Source organism: Oenanthe melanoleuca, chromosome 1A (genome assembly GCF_029582105.1).
Source record: "Oenanthe melanoleuca isolate GR-GAL-2019-014 chromosome 1A, OMel1.0, whole genome shotgun sequence".
NCBI lineage: Eukaryota > Metazoa > Chordata > Aves > Passeriformes > Muscicapidae > Oenanthe > Oenanthe melanoleuca.
The window spans coordinates 66,326,632-66,348,046 of NC_079334.1; the positions used below are offsets into that span (position 1 = coordinate 66,326,632).

Sequence of the window (21,415 nt, forward strand, 5' to 3'; positions counted from 1 at the left end):
AGATGCAGCTCCTATAGTGGGACAAGCCTCTAATCACAGAAGAATAATTCACCCAAGGTGTGCTCCAGAAAATCATGTCAAATTACATCTTTCCCTGCCTTCTCCCACTTTTTATCTAGAACATTAAATTAATATTAGATTAATCAATAAAAAACCCACACACATGTTAAGAGGGAACTTTTCTTGCAGGTGGCAGCTGCTGTTTTTGTGCCTGCAGGGCAAAGACAGCCCTGATCTCAGGGGACAGATCTTGTCCAGCCCTTCATTCAGCACCCAAGTATTTCATTTCAAGAACTACACCAGGTTTAATTAACTATCTAGTCCTGCCTAAAAACAGCCTAGATTTAGATCTAGGCAGGACAAGTCCCAATATATCAGTTTTCTACTCAGGAGTGATGTAATATGTAGAGCCTGGGGGCATTTTCTTGTCCTAAGTAGGTGTTAACACTTGTAGAATTCCTAGAATGGCTTGAAAAACACCTTCCACTAGAGCAGGTTGCTCCAAGCCCCCTTCAACTCAGCCTTGAACACTTCCAGGCAAGGAGCATCCACAATATCTCTGAGAATTTTTTATTTATGAGGCACAGGAAGAGGTGTGAGGCTGGAGAGGTAGCACAAGGTGGTGACCCTGAGGGCCTGATTTCTGACACAAGGAAGAACAACTCACATCTGTATTTCAACAAGGTATTTTATTGGTCCAGCAACTGCAAAATATACAAATTTCTGAAAGGCATACCCTGTTTTTAAGCTGGCACAGCTTTATATCAGGCAATTATTCCACATGTATTTACAGAACAGTTAACATACCACAAATTAAAAAAAAAAAAAAAAAGCAATCCCAAGTAACTACACCCTTCTCTCCAAGCTTTGCAGTATACATTAAATAAATAAAGAGCGCTTTGCTATTAAAAAAAAAATAAAAAAATAAATTCAAGTATCACAAAGGAAAACAAAAACCAGAGAGGAAAAAAAAAAGAGATGGGGGAAGAAATCATTGGTGTGGTTTAACATGTCCTCTCTCCCAATGTGCCTTGGCTGTGGCATCAACTGCCCAGTCCTTGGCTCTGTTAACCAAAATAATGGACAGCAGGTTTTTTGGGGCAGTTGTGATGGCACAGAGTTGACACCATCCCACCAACCCCTGCACCACAAGAGGAACTAAGAGAGCAATTTTATCAATGCTGGAAAAAAACCCACCATGTTCAAATTTTTGTAGATCTACTGGGACATCTATTATTACCAAAGGATCAAAGTTTAGGGCAATTTTGTTGGTTTTTTTGTTTTGTTTTTTATATATATATTTATATATATACACACACACAAACATCTGTGCAATTTCACGTGTACAGGACTGATCTCAGGGCAGCCAGACGTCATGTTTGTGTTTGCTGGCTTATCTTTCTGCAGCAGGAGGGGAGAGATAAAACTCCCCATGAAGGAGGAAGTTGACAAGAGCCAAGTGAGCAGCTCCCCAAAACATTCATTTGTGTGAAAGGCAGAGAAACTGAAAGCACAAGATGCCACCCAGGGCACAGAGGGAGAAGTCTGCTTTTAAAGGTTATTTTAACAAGTCTAGGAGGGGGAGTGTTGTTTTATCTGTACAGGGCTATGATACACATATGCACAAGCTCTCACAGGCAGGGCACTGCCAGGACTGTCACCCCCAGGGGACACAGGCTGAGCATGGCCCTGCAGGCACTGTGGTTCACCTTTTCCCAAAGGAAAAACAGACCAAACCCACCCCCAAAACACACACAGCTCTCACAAAAATAGCATTTCTCCACCAAGCCTCTCCTCTCCCATCTCTGGGGATGGTGTGCAGGACACTGGGGAAAGCCATGGGAAGGATGAATCCAAAGGAGGGGGGTGCTGCTTTCACCTCCTGCCTCCAGCAAAAAAAAAAAAAAAAAAACATGAGATGGGTATGGAGAACATGCACATAGGTGGGGGGAAAAATATCCCAAAACCAACCCAAAATACTGAAAAATGGGAAAAAAAAAAAATCATCCAAAATCCACAGACTTTTGCACAAAGCAATAGTGGTTAATTGCCATTTTTAAATGTGTCTCCCAGCCCAGGACAGGCTGCCAACAAGGGAGCTTATAGATCAAACCACTGGGAGTTGGCTGATGGAGTCAGGACCTCACCCTGTTCCCCCCACCTCAAATACTGTAACTACTATTATTTTGTAGTTCCAGCTTTCCAGCATGCAAAAAACAATTAAACAGAAAGAGCTGCCTGTATTCAGGCTTCCCCTGGTAAGGGGCACGACTTGGGAAAAAAAAAAAAAAAATAAAGTAGTTATGCTTCTGCCACAAATAAAGTGCAAAAACCAAGCAGTTTCTAAGTATACACATATACACACATGTGTGTGTATAAAATTTAAAAAATACAGACAAGACTGTCCCTTCCTGTGGCTTTTTGCAGTCAGATCTCTGGTCACCTCCATGAGATCTGTGTGTCTGCAAAATGCATCTAAGCCTCAGGATTCAAACCCTTCCCAATACCTCCACTTTCATCTAAAAAAGAAGAAAAGGGAGATGAAGTACCAGCACAGCACCTCAAACAGTGCTCAGCCTCCCCAAAATTCAACCCATGCCTGAACTCAGACAATCTCTGGGTGCTCCCCAAGATGAAAGCATCACCCAAGCCCCTGCTGGCATGGCTCCTCATGCACTGCAGGCATCTTTCAACCAATTTTAGCAGCAGATCTACATTCTCTGCAAACATCTTGGAAAAAAAAAAAAGTGAAAGAATGAGTTGGTGTTTTTTTTATTAAACCCAGCAGTTCTTGCAGTGAAGGAGTTCACACAGCTGCTTTCCTGGTGCTCACAGATCTGCATGAGCCAGGCTGGCATGTGTGACCAGTTGTAGTGTGGGTGAGGGACTGCAGCACAGCATGTTAGGGGCTTATTCAAAAGTAATTAACAACATTAATAATAATAATTAAAAAAAAAATATGCAAAACCCCTTTACCCACCCCCCCTTCCCCCTGTTTCTCTGCTAACCCCGCACCATCCACATATATACACACCCCACCCAGAGATGGGTGGGTACCAATCATCTATACAGAAGGTCAAAACCACTGGAAAGAGAAGAAAATGCAACTCCTGTGCACTACAGAAGCACTTTACAGCTCGCTACGACCTAACAGGATGCTGGAGAGGAGAGCCGGGCTGCCCCTCCTCGGCTCTCCTGCATCCCCCCGAGCAGCAGTGGGGTTCTGGGGAGGAGCTGGCAGCGTGAGTGGAGCCAGCCCAGCGTGGGGCTGGCACAGCCAGGGCTGGAGGGGCCCCCGGGGCCAGCAAGCGGCGGGAATGGCGATGGGATGAGAAGCTGGCGGTGCTCACGGAGTCACGACGGCTTCTGGGAGCTGTTCATGTTCTGCAACGAGATGGGAGGAGAGAGGGTCAGGCTCCTGCAGCAGCACCTTCCAGAACACAGCAAGGGGATGAGGAGGAACAAAGCCACACGGGTCACTACAAAGCACCCACCACAGGGGAGAGGACACTGCCCACCCCAGGAGAGATGCAGGTGACAATCACTGCCCACCCCAGGAGAGATGCAGGTGACAATCACTGCCCACCCCCTGCTCAGGCACTGCCTGCCTTGAGATACAGGGAGAGAGGAAGGTGACAATCACTGCTCACCCCCTGCTCAGGCACTGCCTGCTTTGAGCTACAGGGTTAGAATTTAGACAGCCCTGAAAACTGAGCTAAACCAAAGCAACTCTCCCACCCCACCCTGTCTGCCCTTCTCTTTGGTCCATGGTGACAGGGGACCACAGAGCTCACTCAAGCAGCCCAATTAAACATCTTTCTCTTGCTCCCCTCCCCATTTAAACATCTCTCTCTGAGGGTGGGCAGTGTCCCGCCCACCTGCCAAGGACAAGGTCATTGTTTGTCCATCCTTGGCAATGCCAAGAACAGGCAGCTCAGCTCCCACTGGCCATGCCAAGGACCAGCCACCACCGGTGGTAGAGCAGCAGCACAACTCTCCTGGTGACACCCCATGAGGTTTCATGGGCCCCAAGAGATGCTCCAGACACAGCCCTGGTACAGAGTGATGACAGCAGGTACCCACCAGCACCAGGTGAGGACCACAAAACCAGAGACAACCAGCTAAACACAAACAGGACCAGCCCCAAGGGGAGCATCTGCTCCAGGAGAATAACAAGGACATTTCCCAACTCACAGAACTACATGAAACAAGGTAGGGGAAAAAAGGACTAGGAAACAGCTAGGAAAGAGTCTCCTTTTTTTAGGGGTTGGATTTTTTTTTAAGTGTTTTTTTGGGAATTTTTTTAATGCTTTAACTACCTAAGCTGTCTCTTACAAGCACCAGGAACCCCAGCCAGGCTACAAGGCAGAGCAAGCTGAGCTGTTCTCTGTTATCTAAGGAGACAGGAGGAGGGTTAGGAAAAGCCACATGCACCACAGCCATTTACCTTGGAAATATTAGCAAAGAGAAAACTTTGAGAAAGTGACAAACGGGTCTTCTTTTTAAGCATGAAAAGTGAAGGGGAGAAGAAGGGAGGGGATCAGGTGACTGTTCAAAAGTGCACTTTGGATCACAAACCAAGCAAAAGGAAAAGAAATCATCACTCCAGGTAGTCCCACGACCCCCAGGCACCTCAGTCCCACAGCCAGGAGGACTCTGAGGTCTCAGCCATGTCCCCAGACTCTCCAGGTGTCCCCTGTCCTCCTGGATGGGGTCAAACCCCAACAGTGAGGGCTGGTGCAGTGAAGCTCCCACTACCAGCCCAGGCCCATGGTGCAAGTTGAAGGAGGTGCTTTCCACCTCCCCAGCCCCATACAGTGGTGACAGGGAGGGACCAAACCAGTGCACAAGGCAGCAGGCTGCCAGGGCTAACAGCAGTGTGAAGGTCACCAAGCCCTGGCTTTGGCCTTTCCTCAAGGGTCCCACAAAAGCAGCCTTTAAGTCCACACTAGGAGGTGGAGACAGGCTCCCAGCAGCTGGAGGTTTTAAATTTGCTGGGTAACCATCACTGCCTGCCCAGCAAACCTGTCACATCCATCTCCCAACTCAACACCAGAGTGTTTTCAGTGCCCCAGCCAGCACCAAGGCATGCAGTGCCTTTTGCTACAATACAGGTGTGAAAACCATGGAGGAAAGGGTGGACAAAAACTAAAATGCTTTCAGAGCAGCCCAAGAGGATCAGGTTTCATCAGGGGCTGTAGTGGCCATGAGCAGCAAGGGAAGGATCACAGGCATGCAGGCCATGCTGAGCACCTCAACCTCTACACTCAGTGATCCCACCCAACCATCCACCAGCAAAGCCAAGTACTACAGCCCTAACTTCCCTTTTCTCAAAATTGTTTACTCTGAAAGGGGAAGAAATCTGAGATTCAACAGCTGCTAGAGGCAAGCAGAGCTGAGCTCTGGCCTGGCTATGTTAGAGTAGATCCCTCCATCTTCAGCCCACAGAACAACCCAAGCCAGGGATGCTCACAGGCATCCTGACTGGAACTGACCCTGATGTGAACTGCCCTCAGAGGGCAAAAAGGCCCCCTGGACACTACCCAGTATCAGCTCAACCTCAAAATCCTCCCAGTCTTTGAGAAGACATCTGAGCACTTAAACTGCTCAACAATGTAGCATTAATTAAGTCCAAAGGCTTCAAATTTATCCAGGAGCTGTCCTGTTCCTGCTACTCAGGGATACAACAGCACTAAGCCAAAACAGAGCCTTAATTATTCAGAATTAGTGCATCAAATGCTCAAGATGTTTTGCTTTCTTAACAGAGGTAGAGAAGGACAACTTCCATTCACTCCGCCCCCAATTTCTAGGCTGTTCCAAAATCCAAGCTTGCAGAACTGCAGAAGGCTGGTCCCAGGATCACCCAGCTCCAGAAAACCCATTCCTGAGAAGGTCAGAAGCTTCTCAGATATCTCCCTGGTGCCATCAGTCACAGACACAACTCAGAGCCCTCAGCAAGGACAGAGCACCCACATCTCTCACCTACAGTACAAAATGCTATCACAGAGGAGACAACTTCAGGAAAAAACAACAGCATCACCCACAGGCATCAAAGTGACAATTTGCTTAATTTCACAACAAAATTGGGACATTCCATCAAGCTAGGATACAAAACCAGCACCCACATTCTCCTCTTTACCATTCCTAAAACAAATCCCCCCTAAAACAAAGTATAACTCCAAGAAATCCACACCCCATCTGGATTTTGCAACAACAAAACAACCCAGCAGGATGGCAAGAGACATGGAAAAAAGGGTTGGAAGGGGGAATAAGACTCAAGAAGGTACTTACAGGCATGCCTTTCCTAGTAAAGGCTGCAGAGAGACAGAGAGAACAGAAAGAACAGAGAGAGGCATCAGTAACTCCACGCCACACCAGGCAGAGGACAGGGGACAGCAGCAAGGGACACCGGGCAGCCAGAGCTGGCAAAAAGGGTTTTTGTGAGGCTGAACCAGCTCAAGCAGAGCCCTGGGAGATGAGACAGACCCAGATGCCCTGGAAGGCTCATGCAAAGCAACAACCAAGCAGAGCAAAGGGGGAGCACAGAGCCTTTCCTAACCTGCCCGGGGTCTGGGCGAGGAGGGGAGAAAGGACATCACACCAACACAGACAGCAGGATCCAACAGGCAGCATGGCCAAGGCTCCTACAGATTATACAGGACTCCTTAGTGAGCTTAGCAGAGGGGTTTGTGCCTGGAGAAGTGAGCAGCAAGCAAGGCCTCTCTGCCTATGTCCTTTCATGGGTGGGTGACAGAGGACACCATGGCACTGCCCACAGGGCTTCAGCCAGGTCCACCACACCACGAGCCTTCTACTCAGTTTTGGTCCATTTTGCCTACAGCTCCAGGATGAAGGAGACCCTTCCAGCCAAAGGTGAGTCTTGGCAGCTCATCCTTAAGAGAGGCACAAGAGCATTTGATTTATTGCCATGCCCAGGTCTACACCAGAGCCAAGCACACCCAGAGGGAAGGCACAAGGTCTTTGTTCCTGCTCACTCCAGGGAGGAGACCCCTCAGGAGGTTGAAGGCACTAAATTAATGCAGCCTAGAGCTTGGTGGAAGGTCATGACAGACTCAAAACCCTAGAGAGATTCAACAGGCAGGAACAGCAGCCGTGGGAGGAGGATGCATCTCAGACAGCAGCACAGGTTACAACAAGTGCAAGCAGCTCCTCAGCTTCAGGAGTGACAGGAGGACAACAAACAATAAAACAAGAACAACAAAAAGAAAAAAAAAAAAAAAGAAAAAAAAAGAAAAAGAAAAGGAAAAAAACCAAAAAAAAAAAAGAAGAGTTCAACTAACTTGTCCCGGCATCTGCGTGGGCACTTCCTGAGGAACACAGGCTGGCAGGGCAGCAGAAACAGCCACATGCTCCTCAAAGCTGTTGATGCGAGGTTTTTTGGTGGGCTCTGGGCTTGCTAGAGGGGTAACGCTATTACGTCTCATGAGCGGGTTAGGTCCCTTCTTTGCTTCCTAAATTAAAGTGAGACAAAGAAAATAAAAGTAAATATAAAAAAATAAAGGGAAATAAAGAAAAAAAGGAAGAAGGCGACAGTTATAAAGGGAAAAAAAAAGAAGTTGCTTTGGTTTTCTTTATTTTAAATCTTAAAGTGGCCTCTGCTTTTCCCCACAGTCACTCAATGAGCAAAGGATGCACTGAAAAGCTCTGAACACCAAAAAAAACCCCTGATGCAAAATGTTTAAGAGTGCAGAAGGGGAGGGGAGGTAAAAAAAAAAAAAAAAAAAGATTCTGCACTCATGAGACAGATTTTCTCCTCATCTGAGTCTCAGCTGACAAAAAAAGTAACTACAGGTAGCTGAACACACCCAGCAGCAATCAAGCCATGACTCTGCACAGAGGTGCCCATCAGTCTCCTCCTCAAAGCTGGTCCCTCCACCCAGACAGAGAGGAGTGAAAGCAAGAAGACTGAAGATGAGCCAGCCCAGGCTGATCAGGAAGATTTGGGGAGTGGGAGCAGAGCAGCTAGCGAGGGTCAGCACCAAGCTCCAGCTCAAGCCAGGAGGGATGGAGGCAAAGCTGAGCAGGGGCACCCAAGCACTTGGCACCAGTCTCAGCCCACCCTACACGAGGCCCTGCTGCCATCCCAGAGAGGGTGGCAAAGCAGGGCATCCATGTCCCAGGCAGGGGGAAGGACTGGCTTCCCCCCTACAGCTGCAGGGAGGGACAGGAGGCTCAGGTGCTGCTTCCTGACAGGGGAAGCAAAGGAAAGGAGATGTGGGCCAAAAGGGGACAGCCCTGACTGTTCAGCATCACTTTGGGCTCCACCACCACAAAGCACAAGTTGGAAATGGCCCAGCATCTTGGGACATGGGTGCTGCCAGGGCCCCTGTGGCCCACTCTGGGTGGCTGCCCAGCCCTGACACTGAGCTGGCATCCTCCTGTTCTGGCCTCTGAGCTCCAGTGGAGCACTTGGCAGACACACCCAACCCTACAGGAATTTCTCCACAGGAGGGGTCTCCTCCACAGAGGATCCCCAGCCCAGCACTGCCACCTCCCAATACTGCAGAATGACAGAGAGCCACGGGTAAAACAGGAAAAAGACCCTCAGAGGCAGATGTAGGGCAAACATTGAGCCCAGGCTCTGCCAGGCAGCTGTGAGACCTGGGAGAAGTCACCTTCTCCACCCACAGCTCCACCCCCTGCTCAGGCAAGTGGATGACCATGCAGGAAAAGTCAGAGACCAGGGAGGAGTTTTCCCTGGGCAAACACACTGGGAAGCAGGAACATGCAAGAGAGTCCTCTTCCCTTGGAAAACCCTCAACTGGCCATGACTTTGCAGAGCAAGAACACATCTGATGCTCCCAGTCTTCCAGCAGCACTTAGCACCCAGCTCAGCAATCTCCCCATGCCCACCCCAGGCATGATGTGGCAGTTCCCACTGCCAGCTGACCACAGGGGACAGGAGAGGGACACCAAAGGACAGCCCCAGGGCAAAGCAGCACTCACCTCTGGTCGATCTCTGTGCGTGTTGACTGCTTCAATGTTCAGTGAGATGGATTCCACCCTGCAGCCTGCAGAAAGGACACAAAGACATCAGCAAGGTCAGGATGTCACCAAGTGCCCCACCACACATCCCTGCTTTTAGGATTGAGGAGAAGGTACAAGCCAACCCCCCTGGCATGTTTAGGAAGGTCTCACTCACCGTAGGCTACTGGGGTCAGCTTCAACACTGTGTGCAGGGGACACTTCAGGTAGGGCATTTCATCTGCAGGGACAGAGCAGGAGGGTTATCCCACCTCCCCTCCAAAGGCAGGCTCAGACCTTCACCCCACAGCCAAGATGCACGCTCCAGGATGTGAACAGCATCATCCATCACCCCCTCCCAGCAGGGCCAACCCTCTTCCCAGGGACAGGAGCTCACCTGCACTCTTGTCCAGGAAATAAGCCAGGAGACAGCGCATGACAGCCTGGTGGCAGATGACAAGGACGTTCTCTTGCCTCTCCAGCTCCATGATGACTGGCTCCAGGCGCTGCACCAGGTCTTGGTAGGACTGGGACAGAAGGGAAGGGACATGAGGCATGGAATCAATGCAATGAGCATCCCAAAGAAACAACAGTCCTTGTCTTGGCACACCTCCTCATTTAATGCCTTTGAGAAAAACAACAAACTGCTAAAAAGAAATATACCCTCATCCTCAGGCTACTCTGGAACTTCTAATTCTTCTGTCAGAGAAGGAGCCATTCACATCTCTGTGAATCACAGCTCAGTTCTGGAGAATTAATGTAAGCAGCAAAGGCTTTGAAGATAGAAAGGTTCTATCATTTTGATATTTTTATTTTCTACAGGATTTCAAAGTTCTGAGGTGTCTGGAGTAACCTAAAAAACCCCAGGGTTTTGAAGGGCCTCAAAACCATGACAGGCAGCCAGGACCCCAGACACTGAGAGCTGGTGCCTGATATCCCCACATATTCTTCTGTTATCCTCATGACCCTGTATCTCCAAAGATTTTTCTGAAATATCTATGGGCATGACTTTCAATTTGGGGATAATTAGCTCAATTCACAGCCTAAGTATCATCCACAACTGTCAGTTCCCACCTCATTGTGTCACACCCTGAAAGCAGACTGCCAGGAACAGAGATATTACCATCAACCCTTAGGGAATGATACTGAGAACAAGGTGAAAATTACTTTTTTTGGATAAGAAAGAAAATTGGGGCAGCACAAAACTGTGTGCAGATAGAATGATGGAGGTTGGACTAGAAACCTCCAGAGACCTTTCCCTACTAATCTCCTATGAAGTCAGTGGAACTGTTAAGTGAGAACTTGATATGCCAAGATTTCACAAGAGCTCAAGTTAGAGGTAAACATGATCCCTGATCTCTTAATTCTCATTTCTTGAAGCTCTCACTGCTCCTCTGCTCAAAAGTAGAGGACAGAATGAGGGGAAAAAAGGTCACATTTAAAGTAAAATGTCTCTGAAGGTGTCCCTGCAGACCTACCTCCCCAGAAGGATAACGGTAGTAATATTTATCCTGATCACGCAGAGCAAATTCCTCTGGATGCTGCTCCCTGATTTCTTCATAGGTCATTTCTTCACACACACCCTGCCAGGGCAGAACAACCATGAGGTTACTGGAGATGTTAAAGTCAAGCAGCACCAGCACAGCCACCACACAAAACCTCACTTTCTCTTGTTAAACAACCAGCCCCATCCAGCTATTCTGGCTGCACAGATACTCACAGCATCGATTTCATTGAGTGCCTTCCACTGCTCATAGGGTAGCTGAAGAGCTTCTGCTGTTTGGATTGTCCTCTTTAGCTGGCTGGTCCAAATTTTGAGGTCCTTCAGGTTCTGCTCTTCCACAAATTTGTTCAGTGCCTCTGCAAACTGTGGGACATAGTAAAAAGAGGTTGATTCCTGGTCCATAGCTTTCCAGTGGGCCTTCTTCCCTACTTCCCAGTGAGTGGAAATCTTCCTTCCCATAGGCAGGAAGATCAGCCTTCTGCTCTGAGGGGAAGGGCAGCCACACATTCATTGATCCCCAAGATCTACAGATGGACCCCCAGCTGTCAAACACACTCAACCCAAGCCACAGCAGACAGATCACTCCTGGAATCCACAGGGGATGATCTTCCATCTCCCTCACCTTCTTGCCCCTGTTGGAGAGGCCAGAGTCCCCCCCAATCCTGCCCTTGAGGTTGAAGTCGCTCTCCCCGTGCCGGCAGAGGTAGATGGTGCGGGGCTGCACGTGGATGTTCATCAGGTAATACACAATCCTGCTCTGGATGTGATCCTGAACCCTGTTCACCAGGAACCGCCGGCCAACGTCGATGACTTTGATGAGAGAAAGTTCCCTGGGGACAGGCAGAGATGTCACTCTCAAAAGCAGCCCTGTGAGCTCTCTGTTCATGTAATCACAGGCTCAAAGGATTTCCTGCAGGGTATTTGCAGCAGGGAGCCAACAGGTAATGGGGATTCGTGGAGAGCTGAATAGCAGCAGTGTAATCACCACCCCTCCTCCTGCAGCAGGAAAGAGGATTAAACAGGACTCACAGGGAACATGCTCCTCCCCAGGACAGGGATCAGCAGGACTGGGACAATCAGATGTGTTTGTGAGCAGTGGAGAGGCTGGGAGGTGCCTGCAGAGTCAGGCAGGACACCAGAACTCTTCCAAGGCACACAACAACCAGGCAGAAGCCACAGGGCTTGCTCAACCCTGTGGTTTGAGCCAAGCAGTCCTTTCCTTCAGTGGGACAATGAAAAAAGCCCCTCAACCACTCAAACTCAAGTGCTTCCCCAAAGCCTTTGTACTTAGACAGGCAGAACAAGGTTGAGAACAGCTCATCTGAGCCCAAAGAGCCTGGGAAGGCATCAGTGCCCATTTCCCTGGCACAGCACCTGGGGAAACCAGCATTTTCCTGTAAAAGGCCTGAATTCAAGGTGAGGCCTGGCCATAAATCATTCTAGCACAGCCAGGTTGTTTCAGACAAAGTGAAATACAGCTCCACCCTTCACTGTTCCTCTCCTGGGAGAGGGCAGGTGCCCAAGGCAGCTCAAGAAGTCGAGGTCTCTTACCTGTCATAGTCATCAGGGTCAAGAGGCTGGTAGCTGGCTTGGTAACAATTGATCCTCTTCATGAAATCCTCCATGGCATCAGTGGAATTACAGTCCCGGTAATCTGGGCTGGACAATTTGACTTCCTGCAGCAGGAAAAAAAAAAAAAAAAAAAAAAAAAGCATGCCATAAGGAGAGGTTAGGAAGCTTTCCAAGCCAGACAGTGCTAATCTGGAATTTTAAAGTTCTGCCAAGATCCAGTGATCAGCTGAAAGTAAGTGATGACTACTTTATAGTCATCACTCATCACAGAGCAGAAAAGAAGCAAACCAGACCCAAAACCAAGCATAAAGTGGGACAGTTTGGTATCAACCATTGCATGGTTAGTACAGACACTCATCAGTTCACTCTCATTCTCCCAAGAGTTGGGGTAGCACCTCACCACCCAACAGCAGGAAAGCTCAGCTTCCTAATGGCTAAAAAAAACTCCATCAGGTTCAAATTCAAGCTGAGAAAGTAAAGTGCACAAGCATAGACAAGATGCTTATCCCAACTCAGCAGCAGGACAGCAGGATGGCAACATTCAACCCCTTTCTGTGCATTATTTGCTGCAAGCTGTTGGGCTGGAAGACCCTAGAAACAGGCAATGTGAATATTCACAGCTCTCATGGACTAAGTCCTGCCTGAACTAATCTAACAGGCTGCTGTTCCTGAAGATTTGGGTTTGACCAGCAGCATTTCACATTGGTAACTTCACAAGCAAGTCCTGAAACCAACAGGATAACACAATGGATCAACACATGTGGCAGCATCCCAGGCCTGGGGTGTATTTTCCACACTGATCCCACACTTAGCCAGAAGATAATTTTCTTGCCCTTCAAGCATTAGCTTCCAAATAAATGGATTAAAATCCTAAAAAAAAAAAAAAAACAAACCACTCCAGCTTATGACAAAAAATGTAGCAAACTGAGCATTTTGTTGTAGAAAAGGCTGTGTGCAACCTCTCAAAAAGTTGGTCACTGGGACAACAGCTTCCAGCAGGAACAAAATCTCTTCAGCCCCAGCCCCTGGTTGGCAGCAGGATTTGTCTCCAGTGAAGGCATGCTGGCTGTCACCAATCACCTTTTCATTTTCCATGTGCCTCAGAAGACTTTCCAGGATGATGTGCTCCATGATCTTCCCAAACACTGGTATGAGACTGAGCCTGTAGTCCCCCAGTTCTGTCAGGGCTTTGTCTTTCCTAACCCAACCCCTGGCTGCTCAGATAATCTCTGTATTCCTCCCAGCTGCCTGTCCTTGCTTCCATCCTCTCTCCCTGCAGGCTCTCTTTTTGTGTTTGAGTTTGTCCAGGAGCTCCTTGTTCATCCTGGCATTTTTGATGGCTGCTCCTTTGCTGGGAATGCATCACAGCTGAACTTGGAGAAGCTGATCCTTGAGCATTAACCAGTTTTCTTGGGCTCCTCTTTCCCTCCTGGGCTTTTATCCAACAGGTACTCCAGGCCAAAATCTGCTCTGCTGTCATCTCACTTCACAGCCACTGCAGCCCAGGAGCTCCACATTCCTCACCAGCCCCTCCTTGTTGGTGACAACAAGGTGCAACATAGAAGAGCAAACAAGAAGAGGTGCCATCACTTGGAGAAGGAAATCCTCAGCACATTCCAGGAACCTCCTAGATTGTCAGTGCCATGCTGTGCTGTCCCTCCAGCAGATACAGGGGGACTGAAATCCACCATGGAGACCAGAGCTTGTGAAGGTGATGCCATTCCTGCCTCTCAATGGAGGGAAAGCAAAAGCAGGACACATCCAGCAGTTCCACTTACCATAACATTGGTGGCAACCACGTTGGGATCATTGCAGACAGATTCAATGAAGAACACCTGTGAAGCAGAGCAAAGCTCAGCTGAAAGCCACCACCAAGGTCTGTAACATTCAGCCAGCTCCTTGCTCAACCCAACCTCCTCCCTGCTGGACCCAACCTCTCCCTCTGCCCCACTGCCATCATTTCCTTCCCCATGGCTCAGTATAGGGAATGAAGATTTTCATATTTTTAATCAAACCCAACACAGGAGCAGCATGAGGATAACACATGAGTGAGAGAGACACCAACTCTACATGACAGAGGACTTAACAATGCATCAGCCCCAAGGCACTGACCTTGAATCCATTCTCTTTGGCAAAGTTCAGGATCATCCCTCTCCTCTCCCGCGTGGTGTTGGTGGCATCAAAGACCTTGAAAAGCCAAAGATCTCAATTAGCACCACGAGGGCCTGGTTTCCCAGAGAGCCCCTGCTCAGAGCAGGGGCTGCAGAGGACTGTGGGGCTGGCACAGCTGCCAAAGCCCCGAGCACATCTGGGAGCTCACCGCGATCTGCCCGCCCTCCTCCGTCAGGTACAGCTTCACATCCCTCAGGGCAGCCAGGGCACATTGCCTGCAAAAGAGGGGACACACGTGTGGCCCTGATGTCCTCTGGGTGTGGTGGCCACCCTGAAGTCACCAATCCTGTACAGGTTCAGTTTTGAGCTCTCAGAACCCTCCTTGAGCAGGCAGGGGAAATTCAAACCCAGGGGAAAATCAGAGCCCAACTTGTGTTCATCACCCCCAAAGTGGGTGACTGTGCTGCCAGCCAAGGGCCTCAGCAGGCTGTGGGATCCCACTTGTCACATCCTGAGGTGTCTCCTTAGACCTGAGATCACCTCTGGAGGACATGCAGGTGGTCTGGAACCCAGCTCTTTCCAATGCCCGCCGATGAGAGACTGCAGGAGGCTGTTCTTAGAGGTTTTCATAGTTGTTTATTGTTCTTTATCTTAGGAATGCTTTGTCCAGCGAACAGCAGTCTGCTCGCTGGACGTCCAGGGCAGAATCTGCCTGGCAGAGGCAGGACTTATCTTTTATAGTCTAAACTACGTACTAGGTATTTACAAATGACCCCCCAATACAATACAATCTTGTTACATGGTCCAGATCTGTTCTCATCCAATCTAAAAGTGCCAGCGGGTCACCCAGCATGGATGACATGGAGAAGGAGGAAGAGGTATCCACACCCCCAATTCTCCATCTTGGCCACGTGTCCCTTATCACAAACATTCTAGAATTCTGCTAATTCTACATTCTAACAGTCCAATTTACACTCTATTTATTTTTGTGGCTTGCATTTCTTCTCTCAATGTTGGTAAATTGTTCCAAGGAGCTAAATCCAGCCCCTGAGACACCTGTGTCCCATTCCAGGGTCTTTGGGGACCCCGCCAGGGGGGTCTTAAACTTTCCAGGGAAGCCAGAGGAATACTCTGGACTCCCACACCACTCACCTCCTGACTTTCATGGCCTCCTCGTTGTCAGGACGGAAGAAGTCGTAGGAGCTGTAATGCTTCACGGCCTCACGGCGATACTCGCCGACATTGAAAACTGGGGAGAACAAAAATCCATCCAAATGAGGGGCATGACTCACCTGTGCAGCTTCTGCACCTAAAGCAAGCTGGGGCCAAGGAATGACATCCTCAGAGCAAAAGGCTCAGGGCATCCCTTGGTTTTCAAAGTAAGGGAGAATCAGGCTGCAGCAGGATGTGAACACACAGATGTTCAGACACATCCCCCACGACCTCCCACCTCCCAAAGCACTGATCTAGAGGAATTCCTGAGGAAATCCTGCTTTCCCCTGGAAGGCAGAGCCAGCCTCACCTTTTGTGGGGACACCAATCCAGTTGAGGTAGCGAGTCAGCTTCTTGGAGATGTAGGTCTTGCCACGGGCTGGGAGGCCAACCATGACTATCACAGTGGGAGAATTGGCAAGCTGAGGCCCACAGGCTGCAAGGAAAAAGAACAGGAGCTGTTAATTCTCCAGCTCATCCTGCATCAAGGTACTTGATTTTGTCCAGACTCCTTCCAAGTACTTCAGCAGCTGGAGGAAATCTGAAAGCCACAGCAAGAATATCCTGATGGATGCAAAGCAGGCAAGGAGCCAGCAGCTGGCCCAGGCTCCCTAGAGAGCCTCTGTGCCTCAGTTTTCTCATTTGCAACCAAAATAAAAAAAAAAATAATTTAAAAATAAATAAATAAAAAAGTAAAAATCGAGGCAATCACAACTTAACATTCCAATGGCTTGGCCAATTCCATGAAAAGTTCAAGGATAGCCAAGGATTTTGGATCCATCCCTGCAGCAGTGTCTGTGCTGAAATACTAGGTCTGGTCCAAGATCTTCATCCACAGAAAGCATCTCCCAAAATATTTGACTACATTTTCAGCTGACACACAACCAACTAACTGGATTTTCAAGGCAAGAACACCACAGAACTACCAGCATTTAAAAGCAGTTATCCAAGTGATTTATTCCCTTTCTTCCTCATAAACCCAAACTAGGTTGTTAGTTTTTTTTGTTTAGGTTTTTTTTTTAAGAGGGTCCATGTCAAACAGCTGGAAAGAAAATCCAGAGGCAGCATTTGCAGGACAGATGGGACCCTGCAGGAATTTCTCACCCAGCCTTCCATCCATCCACCGGTGAGCCCAGAGACCTCATAGGAAAGGAATGCAGGGAGTGAGTGGCTGGTGGCAGAGCCATAAAACACAGCTTAATTATGGCCTGGGTGGAGAGCTCAGCCTGCCTGTCACAGCTGCTGAAGGTGGGACCAGGGGATGCCAGGGGCTCCCAGGGTAGGTTTTTGTCAGGGTGGATCTGGAAAGGGCAAACAAACTGAGAGGTACCCACAGAACATGCAAAGTACATGGGACTACCTTCCCCTTTTAAGAAAATAAATAAACCCAGCAGCTGGAGAAACCAAATTAAGGCCACAAGGAAGAGAAATGGCACTGGCACCCAGATGGCAGAGAAGAGGCACCCATCATCTTCCTAAGTTTCTCACCAAAGCAATCTCAGCAGGCAAGAGATTAAAAACCACCTAATATATTTTCTCTTTTTTTATTTCATAAATTTCACATTCCCCAGGCTGGAGCTGCCCTCACACTTACCCTCTTTGTGCAACCTCCCCCCCCCACCCCAGTGCTGCATTTCAAAACCCCAGGGCAGCTCCTAAAGATTTTGGCAGCAAGTGCCAATTTTCTGTGCTGGGGCACAAGGGGAGCTGTGCAACACACCCAGAAAAACACTTTACACCATCTAACAATATCACATCCTCATCCAAGCTATGGCTGCAAGTCTGTTTTATACAAAACCCACACACTGATTAGGTAATGGGAGGAAGGAATAATACCTGAATAAGGAAATTCTTCCTTTCCCAACCTGCAAGTGGACAAAGGATCTCAAAGAGCAGAGCCAAGAGGATTTGGGGCCATTAAATAGCACTCCAAGAGCAAAGGGACAATGCTGGGTACTGTTCTTGTCCCTGTGGCTCCAGGCAGCTGTGACATCCCCAGGGCTGGCACTGTGTGGGCACACACGTGTCACCTCCAAAGGGAGCTGCAAGAGTTAAACATCCCAAATTCAAGAATCTCTCCCCAATTTTTGCAGCCCTCAGACAATGGAATAGCACCTGGGAAGCACCTCCCAAAACACCATGGCACCAGTGAGCAACTTTCCACCAGGAATCTGAGCCCAAATCAAAAGTCTCCGGGAAACTTTGCATCAGGGATGAAACATAACCCAGTGTTTTGCTCCCATTCTTTCACAAAAGCCTCATTCATCATTTCTTTTCACCACTGCTGGGAAGCTATCAGGGATTTCAATACATATTCATTGCTCCTTATCAACATCTAGACAGGTAAGTCTAGATGACTTTCAGGCTCAATCAGAGGATATTTAGAAGGAGCTCATCACTTTTGCTATTTGCCAGAAAATCAGCTTCACCAGTGGGTAAAAGGAGAAGGAGAAACCAAAAAACAGCAGAAAAGGGAAGGAAATTTGCGTCTATGAAAAGTCGGATAAAAGAGCCACCTCCCCACTGTCTCCCCATACGTACTGCCCCCAGACCGCACGTTCTGTTAGTCCCACTCCCCTTTTCCCAGCTTCTTCCCGCTGTAATTCCCACACTTTCAGGGATCCCGCATCACACGTGGAACCGGCACCGCCCCGAGGATGAACGCGAACACCCCCGGCTGTGATCCCACACCCAGCGAGCCGGAGGGACGGGGAGGAGCAGCGACGGGATGGAGAGAGGCAGCAGCAGCCCCTTTCCTCCCCCCCGGAGTATCCCCCTTCCTTCCTGGAGAATCCTCCTTCCCTCCCTTCTTACCCCCCGGAGCATCCCCCTTCTTTCCTGGATCATTCCCCTTCCTTCCCTCCCTCTCGGAGCATCCTCCTCCACTCCTGGAGCATCCCCCTTCCCACCTCCCGGAGCAACCCCCTTCCTTCCTGGAGCATCCTCCTTCCCTTCCCCTCCCTTCCTCCCCCCCGGAGCATCCCCCTTCCTTCCCTTCCCTCCTTTAGCATCCCCTTTCCCTCCTGTCCTCCCTCCCAGAGCATCCCCCTTCCTTCCTGGATTATTCCCCTTCCTTCCCTCCCTCCCTCTGGGAGTATCCCCCTTCCTTCCTTCCTTCCCTCCCTCCAGGAGCATCCCCCTCCCCTCCTGGGGTATCCCCCTTCCTTCCTTCCCTCCCTCCCGGAGTATCCCCCTCCCCTCGCCCGGCTCTGCCCAGCCCAGCGCCTTCGACGGCTCCACTTTTCCCAGCCCCTACGTGAGAGACGTGCGGCGTGACAGCAATTTAATGGATCGCCGTCAAAAGGCCAGCTGAAGGAATCACTGCTGGCCTCCGCCGGGCGAGCGATCGCACAATCGGGCTAATTATTGCCCGCCCGGGGATTGTCCTTCCAGAGGATGCTGCAGGGATGCGCCCGCTCCCTGCGGGCATCACTCCGGACATGCTCTCCGTTATTCCTCCCTTCCCACCCAGCTTTTTAGCCCTCGCTCTTTGTTGCTGCTGAGGAATTAATAGCACCTCGCGTTTAAAATACCTGGAGTTAAAAAAGAGCAAGCTAAAAAAAAAAAAAAAAAATCCTTAAAAATCCTTTTTCTACGTTGCACAGCGAACGGCGCCCAGCGTGGCTTGTTCCCACCCCAAGGAAAAATAATTAGAAGCCACATTATGTTATTAATAAGCCCCTCGGTGCCTTAATATATTAAATATGTTAGTTTTTTCCGCTACCAAGAGGGAGTTCTCTCCGAGAAACCAGGTGAATGAAGTGGCAAAAAACCACTGCATGCACAAGGGATTTCTTTCAGAGGTGCCAGTCCTTGAGAAAAATCCAGCCACAGAGAAACACGTGCAAAGCATTAAGCCGGGAGACGTTTTATGCCGCTCTAAGCAAAGCCCCTCGGCTACCCAGATGTGCCGCCTGTTGCTGAAATGCGTTTCCCCGGCAGCTCCCGCTGCAGAGCCGCCCTTGCCAGGCACAGGCTGAGCATCCCAACATCTGCTCCAGCGTGCCTGACCCACAGCCACGGGCAACAGCATCTGGCAAGTTCATAGGACATCGATTTTTAACAGAATTATTAGTATTATTTAGAATGGGAAACTGGCCAGACAAGGTAAATAAACATCAGAAGCGACTTTAAACGCCTGATGAAGACAAGCATTCCGCCTGATTCACCCAAGCCACTTCCATCGCTCGCCAGGCTGCGAGTGCCACCCCCTCCATCCCGGCTCCGCACATTCCTGAGACGCTCACTCGGAGTTAAGAGCCGCACAACTGGCAGGTTGTCAGTGCAGCTGGTGAGCGACTTAAAGGAGCTGCTTCCTGAGCTTTCGGATTTCAGCATGATGCAGGATTTGGTTTATAGTAACACCGGGATGACCCAAACATTTTTGTATTCCGAGCTTCAGAAATAAGGGGAAGAAGTTTCAGCACTGATTTCTGCTCTGCCCTCCACCTGCCTCCCATCTCATCCCCACAGGGTTAAATAGCAAAGTGCAAACGGCTGGTGTTTGGTCGGTTTTTCCTTTTCTTTCCCTAAATCCATTGCCCTAACCCTCCCTCCACCTGCAAAAAAAAAAATTTAACACACTAATTGGATGGAGTTCGGAGCAGCCTGGTCTAGTGGAAGGTGTCCTGTCACGTGGCAGATTATCTTTACGGTCCCTTCCACACAAACCATTCATAATTCCCTCATTAATAAATCCCCGGGCGAGCCGCTTGACACCGCGAAAATCCCAGCTGCGAGGTGAACAACCTGCTCCCTCTCCCTTTAATCCCAGAGAGTGGAAATGGGGCCACGCGTGTGGCGGCACCTCCCCGCATCCTGCGGGGCCATGTGACGGCTGCACCGTCCTCCCAAGCCGGCACCGCGTCACGGGATGGAGCGGGCGGGATGCGGGACCGGCAGGATGCTGGGGCACGGCGAGAAAGGATGCTGCAGGGATGCTGCAACAGCGCGGTCGCGGCGAACAGAGAACGAGGAGCGCTCCCCACTCATCCCATCCCTCCATCCCAATCCCCATCCCTCCATCCCAATCCCCATCCCTCCGGGATGCCGCCCTGCCCGTACTCACAGCGGCGGGGCAGCGCCGGGCGGTTGTCATTGGGAAGCCAAATCTTCTGGATGCGGCTTTGCGTCAGCTCCATGGGCATTTTTAAAACAAAGGTCTTTTTGCGCTCCGCGTCCACCTTGATGCGTTTGCGGGAGGGAGGAGGAGAAATAAAATGGGGAATGGGGGAGGAGGTGGGGGAAATATAGGATAATAAAAATATATAAAAAGGGTTTTTGTTGCAGTGGTTTGGGCGAGCGGCTGCGGCGCTTTCGGATGCTGCTCGGAGCCTCGTGAAGGTTTTACGGCAGGAGGGGGAGGAGGAGGAGGAAGAGGAGGGCCGGGTCTGCAGGGCACAAAGCCGGGCAGGAATGGCCCCAGCGCAGCCGGGAGGGAGCGAGGGCGAACTCCAGCCGCGAACCGCGATGAAAAGCGGAGTGAAAAAATATAGATATTTAAAAAAAAAAAAAAAAATTAAAAAAATATCTTTCCTTTTGAATTGAATAAAAAAAAAAAAATAGCACGAAAAGAAAGTCAGGATCTCCACGCGAGGCAGCCGAGGAAGGAGTGGTGCCACAGCCCGCACTGCCGCTCCGGCCGGCTCCGCTCGCGATGTGCCGGCAGCCGCCGCGCCGCCTATTTCTATCCCGACAGGCCGGGACCGCCTCCGGGGCGGGGCGGGCCGGGCCGGGCCGGGCGGGCGCTGCGGCGCCGCGGAGGAGGAGGAGGAGAGAAAGAGAGGAGGAGGAGGAGGGAAACGCGCAGCAGGAGGAGGAGGAGGATGAAGGACGAAGGGGGATGTCGGCGCGGCCGCTGCTGCCCCCTGCCGCCCGCCCCCCGCACTGCAGCGCGGACAAAGGACGCGCTTTGTTCCGCGGGCGGGGCGCGGCACCGATCCCCCCCCCACCCATCTTGCAAATTTGGGGTGCGCAGGGGACCCCCAGACTACAATATTTAGAGTTAAACAAACGCCCTGCTTCATTTCT

The 21,415-nt window shown here is 50.0% G+C and overlaps 1 protein-coding gene across 3 annotated transcripts; it reads right to left on the reverse strand.

Moving 5' to 3' along the window:
* Positions 1-690: 690 nt before the first annotated feature.
* On the reverse strand, positions 691-21,039 carry PFKFB3 (6-phosphofructo-2-kinase/fructose-2,6-biphosphatase 3). Of its 3 annotated transcripts, XM_056482011.1 has the most exons (16): positions 20,454-21,039; positions 15,696-15,821; positions 15,326-15,422; positions 14,382-14,448; positions 14,174-14,248; positions 13,840-13,896; positions 12,041-12,165; positions 11,112-11,319; positions 10,706-10,852; positions 10,464-10,568; positions 9,383-9,512; positions 9,164-9,226; positions 8,968-9,032; positions 7,302-7,472; positions 6,292-6,314; positions 4,202-4,498 (listed from the first exon to the last, which is right to left on the reverse strand). In XM_056482011.1, the coding sequence occupies exons 1-16, from the start codon at positions 20,530-20,532 to the stop codon at positions 4,444-4,446; spliced, it is 1,593 nt and encodes a 530-aa protein (XP_056337986.1). In that variant the 5' UTR covers positions 20,533-21,039; the 3' UTR covers positions 4,202-4,443. The 3 variants fall into 3 exon arrangements, with proteins under 3 accessions (XP_056337984.1, XP_056337985.1, XP_056337986.1); XM_056482009.1 differs by lacking the exons at positions 4,202-4,498; positions 6,292-6,314 and adding an exon at positions 691-3,384; XM_056482010.1 differs by lacking the exons at positions 4,202-4,498; positions 6,292-6,314; positions 7,302-7,472 and adding an exon at positions 691-3,384.
* Positions 21,040-21,415: the final 376 nt, after the last annotated feature.